The 20,662-nt window shown below is 40.2% G+C and overlaps 1 protein-coding gene across 1 annotated transcript in view; it reads right to left on the reverse strand.

Annotated features, from left to right (window-relative positions):
- Positions 1-424: 424 nt before the first annotated feature.
- LOC102033082 (nipped-B-like protein) overlaps positions 425-20,662 on the reverse strand; it is a gene marked incomplete at both ends in the record, with an annotated part of 22,461 nt that continues 2,223 nt past the window's right edge. The window contains one exon of the mRNA XM_005431380.1: positions 425-1,915. Coding sequence (XP_005431437.1) covers positions 425-1,915 — 1,491 coding nt within the window. The remainder of the gene's footprint in view (positions 1,916-20,662) is intronic.

Genomic DNA, 20,662 nt, shown 5'->3' on the forward strand with positions numbered 1-20,662 from the left:
AAACATAAAAGAATCTTAGGGCTTGTATACATAGTATTTCACAACACTTCAGCTACAACAATTTAGTTACAGTAGTACCATTCCCTTATACAGACACACCTAATAATTCATATCATAGTTATATTTAACTAGATAAATTACCAGATTAAACTCATGTAACTGAAATACATTTTAAGACTATTTAAGTGTTCCCACATTAGGAACTTGCATTGGAATAAACAAATCATTTTAGTTATACTGTAACAAGATTTCCAATAACCACAATCCTGTAGACAAATTTCACTTTGTTTCCCAAAATCACCAAATAAGCAAGAGTATAAGCTATCACACATTTGTGTTTAATTTCTAACCATAGGAGTAGCAAATCGAAAAGAATGGGCATATACAAGATATAATGCAATTAACATTAAAAAAGACAACTTACCTTTATTAGATTTGGATGACTTGTTCTTGCTAGGTTTAAAACAAGAGCCCCTTGATTTATCTTCTCTATCCTTAATAAATTTCTGCACATCATCCAGTGAAAGTTTTTGAAGGACAACTATAGGCTTAGCTCCTTTATTTAGATCTTCAACTAGCCCAATCTTCTCTACTTTGTCCTGTTCACCTTTAAATTCAGTTTTCCTTGATTCCTGAGTGACATTGACATCTTTATCACGCTTGATTTTTGGAATGACAAAATGTTTCAATGCGCCAGATCTTGCCCCCAACAAATAACTGGGAAACTCTGCTTTACTGTCAGCCTGTGCTTTATTACTATTTACTTTACTCTTGTTACCATCTGTCCTTTGTTCATCCTTGCTGTTTTGTGATTTAAAGCCAGGTTTATCAGGTCTTGATTTATTAGAATCTCCTCTACCTTCTTGTTTAATGCGAGGGCTGTCAGGTCTTGATTTCTGATCCCCAGAAGAAAACCTTTCCCTTGATTCACCAGACTCATGTCTATGTTTCCTTGCAAATTTCTCAGGTTTTGAACCATCAGATTTAATACCATGTTTAGAATCATGTTCATTTTTGTTTGAGGATCTCAAATATTCAGGTCTTTTGATCTTGGATGGATCTCCTCTGTATCTCTCTGACTCCTCCCTGTCCTCTGATCTTTGTTTCAGGCTATCATGGTCACGCCTTGGTGTATCAGAAACTGATCGCCCATCAGGCCTCAGTTTTGTTGGATCAGGTCTGCTTTCAGATTTTATCCTTGAAGGATCAGATTTCACATCTATTTTATGCCTCGATATTTCTATTTTCTTATCTGATAATGGTTTACTTGAGTCCCTTCTGTTATCATGTCTATGTTTTGGCATTTCAGGCCTGCCTTCATTCTTCTGTTTCAGTGTTTCAGGCCTCTGCCTTATTTCCTGTTTGCCATTATTTTGTTTTCCCTCATTTTGTTTCATCTCCATTTGCCTGCTCTGGTTTTGTTTTGATTCTGTTTGTCTGTTCTCATTTTGTTTCACATCCATTTGTCTGCTTTCATGTTTAGCTTCTACCTGTTTCTTCTCATTCTGTTTACTTTCCAACTGCCTGCTCACATTTTGCTGAAATTCCATTTGTCTGTTTTCATTTTGCTGGATATCTGTCTTTTGACCCCCAAAGTCTGACATTTTCCTAAAAATCTCAGGATAGTTTTCAGGTTTAAATTTAAGAACTCCAACAGTGTCTTCTTGGGGAACACACACAAACACATCATTATGCTGCTTAATTTCTTCAGGTTTTTTGATGATGTCCAAATCTTGAGTTACTGTTGCCTGAGAGTCTGCTCTTCCTGCTTGCTGCAGATCAATACTAACCATCAGCGCTGGCCTTGCCCCATTTCCTGCAGAACCTGTCTCCTGAGAAGCTGCTCTATTTCCTCCAGTAGCACCTCCAACCTCCTGTGGTTTATTTTCTTGTTTTCGCTTCTTCAGAGGCTTATCTACAAATTAAAAGAGAAAAATCACAGATGCTATATATTAGAAAGAGGCAAATGTCCAAGCAAAAATGTCCATTCCCCTCCACCCCCACCAATTAATCCTCCTCCACATGTATGTGCACACAAACAACAAAACCCATTGAATTTAAAAGCAAGAACAGAACTTCTCTAATACTTTTTAATGTGTTCGTTATCAATCTACCACATATGCCAATTAATCATTAAAAAACATCTTCAAAACATATGAAATCAGTTCCCATACAATTCCCAAGAGAACCATCTAATAAAGATGCTGCAATAATGGCCAAAAAATATCATTAACAGTTGAAGCAAGTTTTGAGGAATGCTACTATAAAAGATTCTCCTTTGCAGATTATGCCTGGTTCATTACACATGAACTATGCAAGGATCTGCAATGATTAGGAGACAGAGCTTCTCCCTACTCGATTCAGTTGAGCTTTACATATATTGTAGCCAGGGAACACATGAACAATGAACAAAAATTATGAAAATAAGTCCAACACTCCATGTTTCTCTTTGAAACAGGGAGTATACCAAGAGTTGGAGTCTATACCATAGCACATATGAATAAGTGGAGGGGCCACTACACACTTAAAAGCTTCAGTATTTTCCCCTTGCAACCATAATGCTTTTCATGGATGAAACAAAAAATTCAGCGATAATTTTATATAGTGTCAAGAACTTGACTCTACAATAATCCTTTCAGTTTACATTAAAAAAAATCATTAAAAGTAGAATACAGAAAAATAGAAAGTGAGCCAAGTACCCTCTCCTGTAATTTGGTAGAATTCATTGAAATGAGAAGCACATGAAAATATCTATTCATTTTAAATACAACCTATTTATAGTACCAACATGATACTCTAAATCTAAATTAATTTCTACCATGAAACTCAAAAGCCCTACCTGCACTAAGGCTTATATTCTCATTTTGTAGTTTGTCAATAAAATATTTTCTCTGTAACCAGAGAATATAATTTTAAGTCTAAGTAATGACCAAACACAGGTTGAAAATTCTATCAAAATGTCTAGACCACAAATAGAATATAAGAAAAATAACTTATTTTGTGCTTAGATTTATGGTGCCTTTTCACCAGATGCAATGAGCCAGCTCTCCTTTTGGGAGCAGGGGAAAAGTAAGGAGGATGCAATCAAGGAAGAAGGAATTAAACTCTTAACAAAAATACCCCCAACCTCTCAAATTGTAAACCAGAATCATAACTATGACTTCTAATTTTCTCTATACTTGTAGAAGATTCTGATTCAGAAGAATTAAAATTTTTAAAGATCGTCTCCAAAATTAACATTAGAACACAGTAACAAGTAGTAATATAGTCAACTCCAGTGATGTGAACAGTTTGGTGTTTTTTTTCTGTCATTTTAATTCTCAAATCTAACTTCCTAAAACTCCAAAATTATGTACAACATTTAATGTCTGAAAGACAATAAAGACAAGTACAATAAACTCCACACAGAAACTGGTCAACTGCAAATAAGGAGCTTTTCAAAGTAGGAACACTTGCCAACTTTATGATAGACATGTGAACCAAAATAAATTTGATTAATTGAAAGTGCAGCTTTTTAGCATGGCGGTTTTTCCTTTTTCTGTCCAACAACAACAAAAACTGTTGGATTCATATGAGAGCTTATATAGATTAACTTCCTTACACTACTTATTAAAACAAATGTGGGGTTTTTTTGAAACCTTCATACAATGACAAAAAATATTTTTCTCCCTGTGACCAAGGGGGCTTTGACCTCACTGAACTTCATAGCAGGTCTTAGGAATGACCATGAAGTAGAAGCTTCCAAACGGAGAGATTTCAAATTTGATTATTTTTTTTAAAACACATATATATTAATATACATACATACATACATACATACACACATATATCACTATCTTATTTCTCAATTAAAACTGTTGAAATTTTGAAACACAAATTGAGAAACTTGTGTTCTTATGAAAAAGTCAGTCAGCTTTTTAATTTTAATACAGAAATGTCAGTCACACTGAAAAAGTCCTGTAAAGCTCTGATGGTGGATCTAGCTTTTAAGACATTACTGTTACCAGTTATCCCTGTCCCTTTAACTGAGGTTATCACCTGTAGCAGAAGGGAACACACATTCACATTTCTACAAGTGTGTTTCATTGTCTAGTGCATCAGATTACAGCACTAGTGAAGATGGTTTGCATTAACCTAACCAGACTGAACAAGCCAGCTAAGAACCAAGCAAAGGTTTTCTTCTGCTACCCCTACTATAGAAGCAAGGCAAATGATAAGGAGATCTGATGCCTTAAACTGGTGTAGCTAGATCAACAACTCACCTTTCAGAGTCTTCACGCTGAGGGCTCTAAGATTAAACAACCAAAACAATTCAAGTATGACCAATTTTTTCTCTTGAACTCTACAAGAGTTCTGGACCTAGGACAAAAAAGCTGACCCAAGTATATAAAAAGAAGCAAGTTTGCAGACAATACAAAACTAGGAGGACTTATTGACTCCCTTGAAGGCAGAGAGGCCCTGCAGAGAGACCCAGACAAATGAAGGGGCTGGGCAATCATCAACCATATGAAGTTCAACAAGGGCAAGCGCTGGATTCTGCACCTGGGATGGGACAACCCCAGATATACAGACAGACTGGGGAATGAGAGGCCTGGAGAGCAGTGGCAGGAACGGACCTGAGGGTCCTGGTTGATGGCCAGTTGAACATGAATCAGCAGTGCCCTGGCAGCCAGGAGGGCCAACCATGTCCTTGAGTACATCAGGCACAGCACCACGAGCCAGTCGAGGGAGGGGATTGTCCCGCCCTGCTCTGCACTGGTGTGGCCTCACCTTGACTACTGGGGGCAGTTTTGGGCACCACAGTATAAGGAAGACATTACGCTATTGGAGAGTGTCCAAAGGAGGGCACAAGGATGGTGAAGGGCCTGAGGGGAAGCCATATGAGGAACATCTGAGGTCACTTGGCTCGTTCAGCCTGAAGAAGAAGAGATCGAGGGAAAACCTCACCAGGGTCTGCAGCTTCCTCCCAAGAGGCAGCAGAGATGCAGGTGCTGAGCTCTTCTCTCTGGTGACCAATGACAGGACCCAAGGGAACATCTGGAACTGCGTATGGGGAGGTTTAGGTTGGATATCAGGAAAAGATTCTTCACACAGAGGGTGGTCAGGCACTGAACAGGCTCCCCAGGGAAGTGGTCACAGCCCCAAGGCTGCCAGAGCTCAAGAAGCATTTGGACAACGCTCTCAGGAAATGAGTGGGATTGCTAGGGTGTCCTGTGCAGGGCCAGGAGTTGGACTTGATGATTCTTGTGGGTCCCTTCCAGCTCAGGATATTCTATGAAAATATCAGGTTGAACTAGTGCATTAAAGGTAGGATAAGTACATAGTACCAGTATCTTCACTGAGCATAATGGAAAAACTCCACTGAATGGGCACAAATACTTTTTTGTTTGCCATCATAGCTGCAGAAATATGAAGGGTGAAAAACACCATTGGGCTTTAAAAAATTCTGAACTCACTTTGAACTATATGAGAATAATCAATAGAGTATCAGAGAAGTGAGGAGAGTAATTAACCTCTGAAAACAGATGTCTTCAAGTCTTCTCTTTTACAATCAAGTATATGCAAATTTGCATAAATCTGTCTTGTTAAGGCATGGGTCCCAAGACCCCATAGGGTCTTAATGAACAGATGAACTTAGGAACTTTACAATATCCATTCAAATATTGTTCATAATCTTCAAGACGTCAGTATCCAAGCTTCATTCCGTAGATGACAGAATTTATTATCAGGATCTAGGAGTTTGCAAAAATATCAGACTAACATTTTTCTTTCAAATCCTGCAGACCGAGGTTCAGAGCTTGCCACAGTTCTGAACAGGTAGGCTCTCGTGCTCTTGAGACCAATTAAGTGTGATCAGGATCTTTTTCCTTCACTCTTTACAGCAATTTTTGTAATAGAAGGAATATGTAGTAAGCCACAGAAGAGCTTTCTGACTATATTATAGATCGGGTATCCAAGTTTGTTGTTCTCAGATTCTTTTCTTTTTAAAAATATTATTCACTCCTTCCCCTTCCCTGCCTCGCAAGAACACAGATTCATCAAAAATGTATCTACATTTTGTTCAATTACTTGAACAAATTTATGACTGTTCAGACTACAGTCTGATCCCAGTTGTTCTCCTATGTGTGCATTGGTTTGTCTTGGCAAATTTGCATGGACATTCTCTTTACATTGCAACATGCTCGCCAAAAGGCAGTACCTTGGTACTCAGAGCAAGATGATAAACTATCTAATTCTAAAAAATAGCAAAGATGTTCTGTCAAATTAAATGGGGAACTGTGGTGCAAGAAACAAAATATTACAGGAACCACAAGTTTGAAATGGATTTCCAAGCAGTTGTGTCTCACCTGTCCTGTTATGAACAGTATTCCTGGAGACAGGTTGTGGCCTTCATCTTTGGAAATATCTGCATGTCAAAACAATGAGTACTTTCAGATTTAGAAACTAATTACTGCAGAACCTCTGTGCAAAAATACATTGCACTGGAATAACCACAGATACCTTTGAATATATTTCTGATGAAACTGCAAGTCAATTGTGATTTGCAGCATATCCATGCTGAAAATGGATATACTTGGAAGCTGAGCAAGTATTAGGGACAGTAGCTGGATGAGGGGAGCTGTATTAAAGAAGTATCTGCATTCTTCCATTTAATCTGAAATCTTTCCAAAGCAGCAGCCAGAACACCACTAGTGCTGAAGTCTTTGATGTTACTGCTTTCTTGCAAACACGATGATTAAGTCTCAGATTAAACTTTTTCAACAAATTAGTATAATAGGATGATAGCCTAAAAATCTCTAGAACTGCATGTCCTAGCAGATGGAAATGGGTCTTGTGTAAATACTTGTGAAAAGGTAACAAGCCTAAATAAGAACCACATGCATGGTTGCTAAGCTTTGTTTTAGCAGAATGGTAACACTCTGTTCTATTAATATTGTTTGGTAAACTTTAAAATCCAGAGATTTCTGATTTATCTTGAAGACACAACATATAAATTACCACTTCCCCATTTACACCTTGTAAGAAATTCAGTTAGAGACTTCATATCCAAGATGGATAAATGTGAATGTACTCCTCTTCAGAACCACAAAGATTGATCCTCTAAAGCTGCATTCTGTGTGAACCATTTTGATGACTCCAGTAAAAATTTTTGCATAACAACTAAGAGCGTAATATTTTAAAGCTCTAACACTCTTCAGAGATTATTGGGATATGCCTCCACTCATTTAAAATACCACTTATTTACATTATTTAAATCAGTAGTGAATAAATTTATCCCACATATACCAGTCCTAAGCAGTTATTACTTATTGTCAAACCTTCCATTTTTGAACATCAAAGACAAGTCATCCAGAGGCCAATTATGAGCTTATCTTATTTAAGCTAACAGTCAAGACTAGGAATTTTCAACAAATAACACATAACCATATGCCTAAATAACAAAACTATGTTTACTGGGGCTTGCACTCTGCTGCCAGAGGAATGGAGAAAAATGCTTTGGCAATGTCAGTAGTGGCATAGCACTTCACTACCTTGGACTCCAGCTCATACTGGAGCTCCAACATGTCTGGCACAGCAGTGCTCAGTGGTGGAGTCACTTCATTCAAGGCACGATAGTCCACAGTCAATTTCCATTCTCCTTCAGATTTACGCACAGGCCAAATGGGACTGTTGAAGGGTGAGTGGGTTTTGCTGACCACCCGTTGGCTCTCCATCTCTCAGATCATCTTATCTTCCATCCAGGGGAGGAACCAAGGATTCCTACCCAGATATAATCTGAGGTTTTGGAACACCACAGGCAGCCTTACCTACTGGATTCCCAGAACACAAGAGCTACAGAACCACCACTGGACCTTCAGAGGAAGACCAGACCCTTCTACAGGATCACCGCTTCAACAGAACCACATCTATCACTTCAACAGGACTGCAGCCACCATTTAATCTGACTGCTACCACCACCCTGACCAAAAGGGTGTCAGGTTGTATCCTGACTCTGACAGTTTAAGCCAGTGTTTTCTGCTTTTATCTTAATTTTCCTATTAAATTATAGTTCTGACTTAGAGTCTCCCACTGGTTTGTTTTCAAACTAACACATATTTTGGCGCCCAATGTGTGGCGGTCCAGAGAGAAGTCAGAATTACAATTTTCTATTAACAGAAACCTTATCACCATGATGCTCAATATGTTTACATGGGTATTGTACCTTGCTCACTATATTTCCCACACATGGAGTACTATTTGCCAGCCGTGACGCTCCATTTGAGACCAGGGAATGGTAAGAAATTTGCTTTATTGGTTTATTATGTCTATTGCATGATAACCTCCAAGGCAATGAACATCATTCAGAATATATACTCAATTTTGTTTGCCTGTCCTAGTCTGGGCTGCTATGTCTGGGGCCTCCTCAACAATCACACCAATCCCCAAGGGGGAAGAGTAGAGAATGGTTTCTTCCAGCCTTTCAGGCCAGACACAGCACTCTTTGAAAATATTGAGTTCCTTCTGGATATCAAGGATGGCATAATCTTGGTGTTAGTTTTGCTTTGTCTTCTCTTTATGGCCTGCACTGTGCACACCATGCTTGGTGTCAGGACAGTGCTTGGTATGGTACATGTTCAGGAAGAGGAGGAGAAAAGAAGCAAAGAAATAAGCACCATGTCTATGTGAACCATCACTAAGCCAGAAGGACAGCACAAGCCGGTAGCAGTTGTCCCCATTCAGAAAAAGAAATCGAAGAGTAAATCAGTCCGCATAGTGACTGAAGAAGAAGCGACTGGACCTTTGCACCCAACAGAGGAGACAGAGCTGGAAATCATCACTTGCTCTCTATCCCTGGGTGAGCTGTGTGACCTGTGGAGGGAGTTCATCTGCCTGGCAAACGAGTCCATCCTGACCTGGCTGCTCCACACGTGGGACACTGCAGGTAATGACACCATTCTGGATGGAAGTTAGGCCAGGCAACTGGGATCCCTGTCCTGGGACATGGTCATTGACCAGGGGATTTTGAGAACTCAGGCCACTCTCAGCCTCTGGCAGCAACTGCTAGCAAGTGTAAGGGACATATACCTTTGTAAAGAAGACCTCCAGGTGCACCAAAGAAAATTGAACACAATGGAACAAGGTATCCAATGCCTAAGGGAATTGGCTGTGCTGGAGATAATTTTTTCGGAAGATGAGAGATTCCCTAAGAGCCCAGATGGTGTCCAGTGCACATCACAAATGTAGTTGAGATTCGTGCAGCTTGGACCAGAGATATAGTCCTGTTACCTAGCGATGCTGGAATGGAGGGAAGGAGAGGACAAGGTGGGCGCGTTGGTCAACAAACAGAGAATTTATGAGGACACTGTTACTGCCTGTTATGCACCCATGTCTCGTTCATGGAAACAAAGCTGGCTGAGCAAGTTTGGAGCTTGATTGAAGAGGGCCATCAGAAACTGAGAAACAAACATAAGGAAGGAATTTACCACATCTCATCAGAACCAACAAGAGTCTCTACCATTAGGAGCAGATGTCCCCCAGCCAAGGAGAGAGGATACACTCCACGAGGTAACCTCTGTTTTTTCCTTCAGGAGCATGGAGAAGACATGAGGAAGTGGGATAGAAAACCCACTGTTGGAATGTTGGGGGACAAGACAGATGATGAACTTTGGACCTGGTTAACATAAGAGATTTGATAACAGGATGCCTTGGCAAAAGCAAATGGAACTTTGAAAATTAGACCTAGATTGCAAGAAGATTAAATCGAACAGGTTTACTGGAAAAAGAAAATCCCATTAAACTCTGCAAGCAAGAGGTGTTGTTATATGCATAAGTTTGTGTATGTGATTTTAGCCTAATCATTGTAGTACACACTACTAGTCTCCCTGAAATAGTACATAAGTGTTTGTATCCCACAATAAAATCGGATTCTGATCACCGAATCAGTCTTCCCCGTCTCTCTCCATTGCCGACAACCCACCTCCTCTTTAGCAGCCTGAGTACATAAATTGAAAAGAGAAACATCTATCACAAGAAGCTCACCTAGCGTCAATGCTGCTCCAGTCTTGCACGGAGAGAACTCCAAGACGGTATAGGAACACTAATATGACATAGTCTCTTGAAGGGACCTCAGGAAAATATTTACAGGAGGAGAGCAACATGTACCATGACCAGGATTAGAGGGGCCCTGCCTCTGGCCAGGTAGAGGAAAGGGACAATCAGATCTTTTGGACTGTGTGGATCTGATGACCTGTCATGTCTGACCCACAAAGATATAGGGCTTTGGTTGACACTGGGCTCAATGTACCCCGATACAATCAAGGTATGTGGGAGCAGGATCCATTTCTATTTCTGGGTGACAGGAGGATCCCAGCAGCTGACAGTACTGGAAGCTGAAGTGAGTTTAACCAGGAACAAGTGGCAGAAACACCCCATCGTGACTGGCCCAGAGGCCCCATGCATCCCCGGCATAGACTCCCTCAGGAGTGGGTATTTCAAAGACCCAAAAGGAAATCGTTGGGCTTTTGGGATAGCTGCTCTAGAGACAGAAGAAATCAGACAACTGAATATCCTGCCTGGTCTCTCAGATAATCTCTGCTGTGGGATTGCTGAAAGTGGAACAACAGGTACCAATCACCACAGCAACAGTGCACTGTCAGCAATACTGCACTGACAGAGACTCTGTGATTCCCATCCATAAGATGATTCATGAACTGGAGATCCAAGGGGTGGTCAGCAAGGCTCATTCACCCTTTAACAGCCCTATACGGCGAGGGTGTAAGTCCAATAGAGAATGGAGACTGATGGTAGATTACCGCGATCTGAATGAAGTCACACCACCATTAAGTGCTGCTGTGACAGACATGCTGGAACTTCAGTACGAGCTGGAGTCTAAGGCAGCCAAGTGGTATGCGACCATTGATATTGCCAATGCATTTTTCCCCATTCCTTTGGCAGCAGAGTGCAGGGCCCAGTTTGCCTTCAGCTAGAGGGGTGTGCAGTACACCTGGAACCCACTGCCCCAGGGGTGGAAGCACAGTCCCACCATCTGCTATGGACTGATCCAGACTGCACTGGAAAAGGGTGAGGCTCCCGAACATCTACAGCATATTGATGACATCATTGTGTGGGGGAGCACAGCAGGGGAAGTCTTCAAGAAAGGAGAGAAGATTATCAAAATTCTGCTGAAAGCTGGTTTTGCCATTAAGCAAAGTAAGGTTAAGGGACCTGCTCAAGAAATTCAGTTTCTAGGAGTCACGTGGCAAGATGAACAATGCCAGATCCTAACAGAGGTAATAAAAAAAATCACCACTGTGTCCCCATCTACCAACAAGAAAAAAACTCAGACTTTTCTAGGAGCCGTGAGCTTTTGGAGGATACATATCTCGGAGTACAGCACGATTGTAAACCCTCTTTAACTCGTGACTGCCTTGGGGTGGTTTTATGATGACGCTTTATTCTCTGTCTGCCTTACACCCAGAAAACAACTGCTGTAGTTTTAAGATGGACCCAGGTGGTGGGGGAAGCTTCCAGGTTTTTTGGTTTTTTTTTTCCTTCCCCTGGCCTGGAAGCTTTTCACCAGCAAATCCTTTCTGCAGGTTTTTTTTTTTTTTGTTCTTTTTTTTTTTTTTCTCTCCGGCCCAGGGAGCCTGCGGGGCCACTCTGGCTGGTCCAAACCCCGGAAAGACTGAGCCAGCGAAAGAAGGGACATTTAACTCCACCAACTTCACCGGCTGCGAGAAGACCCATGCCAGAAATTTAACAGGTTCCCAGCTGCTGCGTCAACTCTGTTCTCCTCCCCTCACAAAGATGGGCAGTCGCCATCTTTGTCTCTCAGCCACGCTGCAAGTTGGGGGTGGGGTGTAAGGTTCAATTTTCTTTTTTTCCTGTGCTTTGTGGGTATCTTGCTTTGTTAATAAACAGTTTTCCCTTTTTTTTCACTTTCATCCCCTGGTATCCATTTCTCTCACTGGCAGAAGGGAGTTATTGAAGCCCTCTTTCTTTAGAGAAAAACACTCATTTTAGAGCATTCTTCTCCTAGAACTTGTCTCTAAACCGAGACAATGACACGAAAGAGAACCGATTTCCAGTGGGGCCCTGAACAACAACGAGCATTCAAACAAATTAAGCAGGAGATTGCCCATGCAGTAGCCCTTGGGCCAGTCAGAATGGGGCAGGATGTGAATAATGTGCTCTACACTGCGGCCAGGGAGAATGGTCCTTCCTGGAGCCTCTGACAGAAGGGACCTGGAGAGACTCGAAGATGATTGCCTAGGTTCTGGAGTCGGGGATACAAAGGATCTGAGGCCAGCTATACCCTAACCCAGAAAGAGATTCTTGCAGCTTATGAAGGGGTTTGAGCTGCCTCAAAAGTAATTGTCACCAAAGCGCAGCTGCTTCTGGCACCCCGACTACCAGTGCTGGGTCAGATGTTCAAAGGAAAGGTTCCTGCCACCAACACCACATGAAGCAAGTGGCTTGCACCGATCACACGACATGCCCGGATAGGACATCTTAATCACCCTGTGATTCTGGAAATAATAACAAACTGGCCCAAAGGTGAGACTTTTGAATTATCTTCTGAAGAGGAGGAACAAGTGACATGTGCCAAGGAAGCCCCACCATATAATAAGCTACCGGAGAGTGAGAAGATATGCCCTCTTCACTGATGGTTCTTGCCAAATTGTAGGGACAAACTGGAAATGGAAAGCTGCAGTATGGAGCCCCACATGACAAGTTGCACAAGCTACTGAGGGACAAGGTGGATTGAGTCAGGTCACAGAGCTTAAAGCCGTCCACCTGGCTTTGGATATTACTGAATGAGAAGTGGCTGAGGCTCTATCTCTACACCAACTCGTGGATGGTAGCTAATGCTCTGTGGGGATGGCTGGATCATTGGAGAAAGGCCAATAGGCAACTCAGCGGGAAACCCATCTGGGCCACTGAGATTTGGCAGGACATTGCCGCCCGGGTAGAGAGGCCGACTGTGAAGGTTCGACACATAGATGCACACCTACCCAAGAGTCAAGCTAATGAAGAGCATTGTAACAATGAGCAAGTGGATCGAGCTGCCAAGATGATAATATCACAGGTGCATCTGGACTGGCAGCACAAGGGAGAATTATTTCTAGCTCATTGGGCCCACAATGCCTCTGGTCATCAGGTGAGAGATGCAACATACCCATGGGCTCGTGACTGATGGGTGGACTTAACTATTGACAGTATCTCACAGGTCATCCACAGCTGTGAGACGTGCTGCAGTCAAACAGGCCAAGCGGGAGAAGCCTCTGTGGTACGGTGGGCAATAGTCAAAGTATAGGTATGGAGAAGCATGGCAAATTGACTACATATCCTTCCCCAGACACGCCAATGCAAGTGCTATGTGCTGACCATAGTGGAAGCCACCACAGGATGGTTGGAGACCTACCCTGTGCCTCACACTACTGCCCAGAACACCATCTTGGGTCTGGAAAAATAAGCCTGGTAGAGACATGGCACCCCTGAGAGAATCAAGTTGGACAATGAGACCCATTTCAAGAACAACCTTATAAACACCTGGGCCAGAGAACACTGTATTGAATGGATATATCATATCTCTTATCATGCACCAGCTGCTGGGAAAGTTGAATGGTGCAATGGACTACTAAAAACCACCCTAAAGGCACTTGGCAGGGGGACCTTCAAAAATTGGGAAGTGAATTTCACAAGAGCCACCTGGATAGTCAACAAATGAGGTTCCATCAGTCCAGCTGGTCCTGCCCAGTCTGAACCATTGCACACAGTGGATGGAGATAAAGTCCCTGTGGTACACATAAGAAGTGTTTTAAAAATGACTGTTTAGATTAGTCCCACCTCAGGCAAAGGCAAACCCATCCATGGGATTGTTTTTGTTCAAGGACCTGGTTACACTTGGTGGGTAATACAGAAAGATGGGGAAACCTGCTGTGTATCACAAGGAGACCTAATCTTAAGCGAGAGCTGTGTGTAAAGTTTTATTGTGTATAGATATATAAGTTGAGTTTAAAGAGGATATTGATTTGGGTATGATGTAGATGATAATAGAATAAGGGGTGGACAATGTCTTAGGTTACAATGTAAGATGCAACCAAAAGTACGTATATTATCACCATTTTCATAAGCTGTTAAAAGGAGGTGGGGCAGTGTTCTTATCTCTTCCATGACTCATCCCTGATAACTCCTTCCAGGGGATATCTTCTGCTAATGGGCCATCAAGTCTCACTGCATGACTCAAAATTACATCATCCCATTGTGAGAAGCACTGCCCAGGGGGAGGAACCAAGGATTCCTACCTGGATATAATCTGAGGTTTTGGAACACCACAGGCAGCCTTACCTAATGGACTCCAAGAACACAAGAGCTACAGAACCACCACTGGACCTTCAGAGGAAGACCAGACCCTTCTACAGGATCACTGCTTCACTGCAGCCACCATTTAATCTGACTGCTACCACCACCTGGACCAAAAGGGTGTCAGGTTGTATCTTGACTCTGACAATTTAAGCCAGTGTTTTCTGCCTTTATTTTAATTTTCCTATTATAGTTCTGACTTAGAGTCTCCCACTGGTTTGTTTCCAGATTAACACACTCCCCTTCGAAGGAGAGACTCAGCAAACATAAGTCAAAAATGTTAGTCTCACTGCTTGGTCCCTTACAGAAGAAACTAAGAAAGTAAAGTCATGAACCTGGTATAGGAAGCTTTATAGAACAAACATAATTACAAAGGCTCCAAAGTAGAGACCAGACGGCTTCTAGCTGCTGCAGTTCAGAGGAAGGGATTTCCCAGAATCTGAACAGAAACTGCTGATAATTTTTAGCAATCTGTCAAGGAACTTTATCAAACTTCTGGTCACTATGCAAAAAACAAAGTCCATCAAGAGGGGTGTCCAAACTCATTCAGGAAATAAAACAACCACAAACCAAACCAAAAACAAAACCTCTAAAAGTATTACAGGAATCTCTGACATGCCTTAGAGTGTAGCACAATTCATAATCTTCATTTTAGTAAAGTTCTGTTTGTTTTATTGAGTATGACAATAATGCAATCAGCATAATTGGAGGATAAAATATGATCTTATGAATTTTTCTGCTTAAGAATGTTTGGTAAATCATTATTCCCTGTCAACAATATTAATACAAAAGAAATATTACACTAGATAATAACAAGAATTGAACTACACCAAATTATAATCAAGCATCTCCACTTGTTTAAAGACTGGAGGCTGTAATTTAACCTTCCTGAATTGTTTTTATAAACAATATGATATCAATTTATCAGTGAGAGAGATTTTTCTGAAACAAATTCGGGGTTTTATCCATTTGATTGTTTTGCGAAGAATTATAGTTTTGTAAACTCAATTGTTAAAATAATCTGAGAAAAACCTGAAGTGTGAATACTTTTGAAATACATAATGCAGCACCTAACTTTACAAGAAAAAGGCAACACACTAATAGTAGACTTAATAAAGACTAATTATTTCATGTATCACATACAGATTAACATTTCCAATCAGTTTCAAATTCATTTGTAGGAACAACAAACTTTTGAAATAAGGAAATTACTTTAAAATTTATTGGTGAATACTTTTAACCTCCCTTCCAGATGCTGATTTTATTCTGACATCATACCTTGCATTCAAAAGTATTTTCAATTAACTAGATCCAGTAACATTTATATAGGATGATAATGAAAAAAGTCTGTGTCATCATCTTAGGTTGATGTTAGAGTGAACTTAGTGACTATGAGCTACAAATTGCTGGGGTTAAACTGTTAATAAAGAACAGTACGTAAAATTAACAAAGCTTATCAAAATTTAAATCCATTATAGAGAAGTGACTGTTCCAGAACAAAATAAAGTCATTACTGGGTAAGTAAATATTATAAATCCTCCCATCCATTTAACAGGTACAATCAAGGGCATACGCTACATGTATATTTTGCTTAATTATTTTCTTAGTTCATGTTATAAATAAAAATAAAATACACTTCTTACTAAGCTGACTTTTAGTTATTTTCTACACCTCCTTACAAGAGCAGGTTTTTGCACTACCCTACTTAAAGCACAACCTGGATAAATGTGGGAATTCGCTTTCATGTTACACAAGAGCACCAAAGGAAAGTAAACACCATTAAAATACACCTTCTCTTTTCAAAAGAACCACGCTTTTCAGTATTACATTCTCAAAAAATATAAAAGAAAGCAACTTTCCCTAGATAGTTGGAATCACTGCAATACTTCATTGCAATTTCTCTAGATAAAAGAGAAACTTCTTCCCTTTACTTAAAACACATCTGAACATAAAACAAAAAAAGTCTTTCATCTATAGGAACTAGATTTTGCAAATCTGCTTTTTCTTGGGAAAGCTACATTGGGTGCCAGTTTCATCTATTACATAACACTATAAAATGCAGACCTAATGAAAGTTTGTATACAAAAAATACATGGTATCCAATTGTCACACCATCCTACTACACAGAGACATAATTTGTATTTTACACTGTCTCATTTCATGTTCTGGTATTAAATGTAATCTTTAGCAAGATGACTATACAAATGACTACACTCATATCTCTATGTTAAAGTAAATAACCTCCCTATAACATATTTTTGAAAATGAATGGTAATATACTGGCTATAATTACACATTCTGTCATTTCATTCATTTGGTACATAAAACTAAATGTAAACAAACTTAATTCTTGATAGTGTTCTTCTATCTCTTTTTTTTTGTGTGACTTTTGGGGGGAGATGGGTAATGGGGAGAAAGGGAAAGGAGCTGAATAAGAACTTTAAAGGTAAGAGAAAAAGTTTACTTACCTATAATGTAGTTTTGAGTTTTGCTCCAGCAGATTCACACTCTTGGGATGGGTGTGTCTGCTGCTATGGGCTTGGAATGAACCAAAAAAAGAAGGGCCCACAGCAGGCATCCAAATGCCCCCCAAGTGATCCAATTATTGGAAATAAAATTATTACAGCTTCACTTCTCCCTAATTCAAAGAATCTACAGTAAGATCCCAAAGTAGGTAAAATGGATCCTCAAAGGTAAAATATATAGGGGGGAAATGCCAAAGAAATGAATAAGTTTGTCTCATTTAAAAAATGCTTCTAATCCTTTTAAGTTTAAAAAATATATATTAGCCTCACAATTAAACAGTAAGTGAGGAATGATTTCATGATTTTTCTTGCAAACACCAGAAAACAGTGCCTTTTATAAGTAAAAGTAGAACTCCTTAATCTGTTAAAATAGCTACATCATATAAAGGGTCTTTGAAGTAGCCTAAAATCTAACAATGAACACACAATACCATGTATGGAAGAGCTCAAATTAAAATTTAGCAAATCCAAATAAAAAACTAAAACGATTTGAAAAAGTCTCTGAAAAAGAGATGGGTTGCTTTCTGTTTTTTCAAGTAATTTTCAATATTATCTTCCCTTTTCCTCTTTCTAGAAGACTCAGAGCTCCTTTCAACATCAGTATCTTAAATATTTTTGATTCACAGTATTTGGGAGTTTTAGAAAAGCATGAAAGATCTTGAGGTAGAAACCTTGAACCTAAGGTAATTAATTAAGTAATAGATCTAAATCTTAATTAACAAGAAGAACTTAATGTAATGTTCTGGGAAAGGTTTAGACTGAAAGTGACTGACTAGTTTTGAATTACTTTACTATAAACAAAAATGTGACTACTGACAGTGATTAGAAGAAAGTATGCATGAAGCTTCATTATTTCTAATTTCTTTAGAAAGGTGTTAAGATAACTTTACTGTCTGACCATTCAGGAGCCACTCTCACACCACTAGAGACTGTCACTGCTGGGACTGAAGTCTCTTCATAGCAGGAAACTCCAGATAACCAATGGGTGCCCTGTTTGACTCCTTACCACAACACACTCAGTCAGACAAGTTTCCCTCACTGGCCCGGCCTCAGGCTTCCCACAGCAGAGTCCCAGACACCTGGTTTCTTTGAGTAATTGAATCATGTTGCAGTGATATCATAACAGCTCAAGCTGGAGCCTCTGGGAAGGGACCCCAACAAAAGAATACCTGGACTTTGGTACCCTCACAGTCTGTGCCTCAATAGTCTGGGGTCTTGGGTCTCTGAGTGGCTGGTCACCTGGTTGGCTCTGCAGGTCCTCATACCCTTTGTTAGGTAAAGGTCAGCACCAGTTTACGGCTGGGGTTCCAGTCATTTCCCACCACCCAGAGCACAATCTGCATCCCCCACTGCAGCTGCATACTGAGCCATCAGCAGTAGTGGTATTCCTCAACAGTATCCTCATGTGCCTAGGCAGAAGATGGTTTACTTCTTGTCGACTTGTGGAAAAAGATAATCCCTTTCTGTATTAATCCTTCTGAATTGCTTTTTTAAAACGCAATCTGAGTCTTGATAAACAATAGAAGGATCTGTGATATTACACATCCTTTCAAAAAAGAAGACCTAGCATTGATTAACAACTTGTATCTAATGAGGGTATAGAGGCCACTGAGAGGGAAGGCAATGGGAATTGAAAACCTGAGTCTTATCATGTTTCATGGACTCATTTGTTCTGAAGTTATTAAACATAATAGATGCATTAGACTGTAACTTTCAGAGCCTTGATCTCCAAACTCTTCAATCATTCCTTTAATTAACAGACACAGACAAATTACTTCCAAGATTAATCAATACAGAGATACTTCCTTGATGGAAAAAGCAGGAAGAGATGGATTCTTGTCCTTCCACACAGAGGACAAGGACAAAACCAAATTTTCAAATTTTACACCCCTCTATAATGATGAAAAATACACTGCTTTTCAAATAAGTCAGCACTTTTGAAAAGCACTGTATTAGTTTCACCTAAGGGGACTGCATCCCTACTTTGAGAGACTTTGGCAGGAGCTAAATATTTTAACAGTTTTGCTAGAATCAGGAATTTATTACAGAAAGTACTATAATTTCCAAAGGACTGCAATCTCCATTTCCCACCTCTACCAAACATTATAAAGGCATCTCAACATTAAAAAAAAAACCCCAAAACCTTAGCATTGCCTTAGGCAAGTGTAATAGTTGTATAAATTTTAGCAAGAACCTCCCAAAAAAATATCTCTGCCTCTCCTCTGGAATAAACAGTTCCACCACACTAATGGTTCCCAACCTCAGAAAGAACATGTCATATCCATGCAAAGTCTTACTGTTAAAAAAGAAGCATCTGAAAACCTCTGATGAAGCATAGTACTGTAGAGATTTCATGTCAGCCATACGAGGAGCAGCTACGGTCACTTGGCTTGTTCAGCCTGGAGAAGAGGAGACTGAGGTCAGACCTCATCACTGTCTACAACTTCCTCACAAGGGGAAGAGGAGGGACAGGCACTGATCTCTTCTCTGGTGACCAGTGACAGAACCTGAGGGAACAGCTGGAGGTGTATCAGGGAAGGTTTAGGTTGGATATCAGGAAAAGGTTCTTCACACAGAGGGTGGTCGGGCACTGGAACAGGTTCCCCAGGGAAGTGGTGATGGTGCCAAGACTGACAGAGTTCAAGAAGCCCTTGGACAATGCTCTCAAGCACATGGTGGGATCATTGGGGTGTCTTGTGCGGGGCCAGGATTTGGACTCAATGATCCTTGTGGGTCCCTGCCAACTCAGGATATTCTATGGTTCTACAATTCTAAAAACAATGACACAAGAGATCATTAATCTTCTATCAAAACTTGTGAGTACAATTCTACTCAAAGTAATTTATGGAAGACAACAACACATGCCTACACAGAAAGTGTAGTGTGACTGCAATATGTATTTCCATGCCTCAATTACAAAAGTAGCAATGCTTTCAAAAGCATGTGCTTTCATGCAGATTTTACCATGTGCTAGCACCTAGAGTAAGATCTTTAGAGGGACACTTGCTATGTACATCATCAGCTAGCACTATACATTCCTGTTCTAATTAGACTGAGTGCATGCTACAAGCATGCTCTTTTCTTGACATAACGTGATCTGAAGTTACAGTAGATGTACTAAAATGCACAAATTCAGGGCTCTTGCATAAATACAGTAAGTAACTTGACAAAAATGAATGGCATATTTAGGAGTTACTGGATATTTTTCTAACATATTCCCATAGGAAGAATAGAGTAAGCTTCTTCCTGCAGTCACACCAAACCAAATTACTATAACTAGAACTATCCCTGAGCATATGAACTTGTAGACATAGTACAGACTTACAAGCAGTGGCAAAAGTGTTACCAAAAATAAGAATCATATTTCTCCAAGGTAAGAATTTTTCAGGAAATCTGTCTCAAGACTGCTAAAAATCCTTTTACTCAATATTATTAATTCATGGCTGAAACCTCAGCAGCTAAAGTGAAAAGAACTGCTGTCTGGCATAGGGGCAACTTACTACCAGTGAATAAATGGTGGTCATTTGTCCCAATATAAGGCAACAACTCTTGCACCTGATTCACAGCAATTGCAGGAACTCAAGAAGAACTGAGACTTGCCAGAGGATATAGGTGGAAGGAAAGCATAAGGTTGGAATCCTTCATTGGTAAGATGGATATTGAAGAGTGGTGAAAGGGTGAGATCACAGTCTATAAAAATCACTTCTTTCCCCAAAAGAAACACATCAGTCTGCCCATGGCTATGTAATTACAGTTTACAAACTTCACAACTCATGCTCAATATCTCCTGA

The sequence above is a fragment of the Geospiza fortis genome, unplaced genomic scaffold (assembly GCF_000277835.1).
Source record: "Geospiza fortis unplaced genomic scaffold, GeoFor_1.0 scaffold1501, whole genome shotgun sequence".
NCBI classification, from domain to species: Eukaryota; Metazoa; Chordata; class Aves; order Passeriformes; family Thraupidae; genus Geospiza; species Geospiza fortis.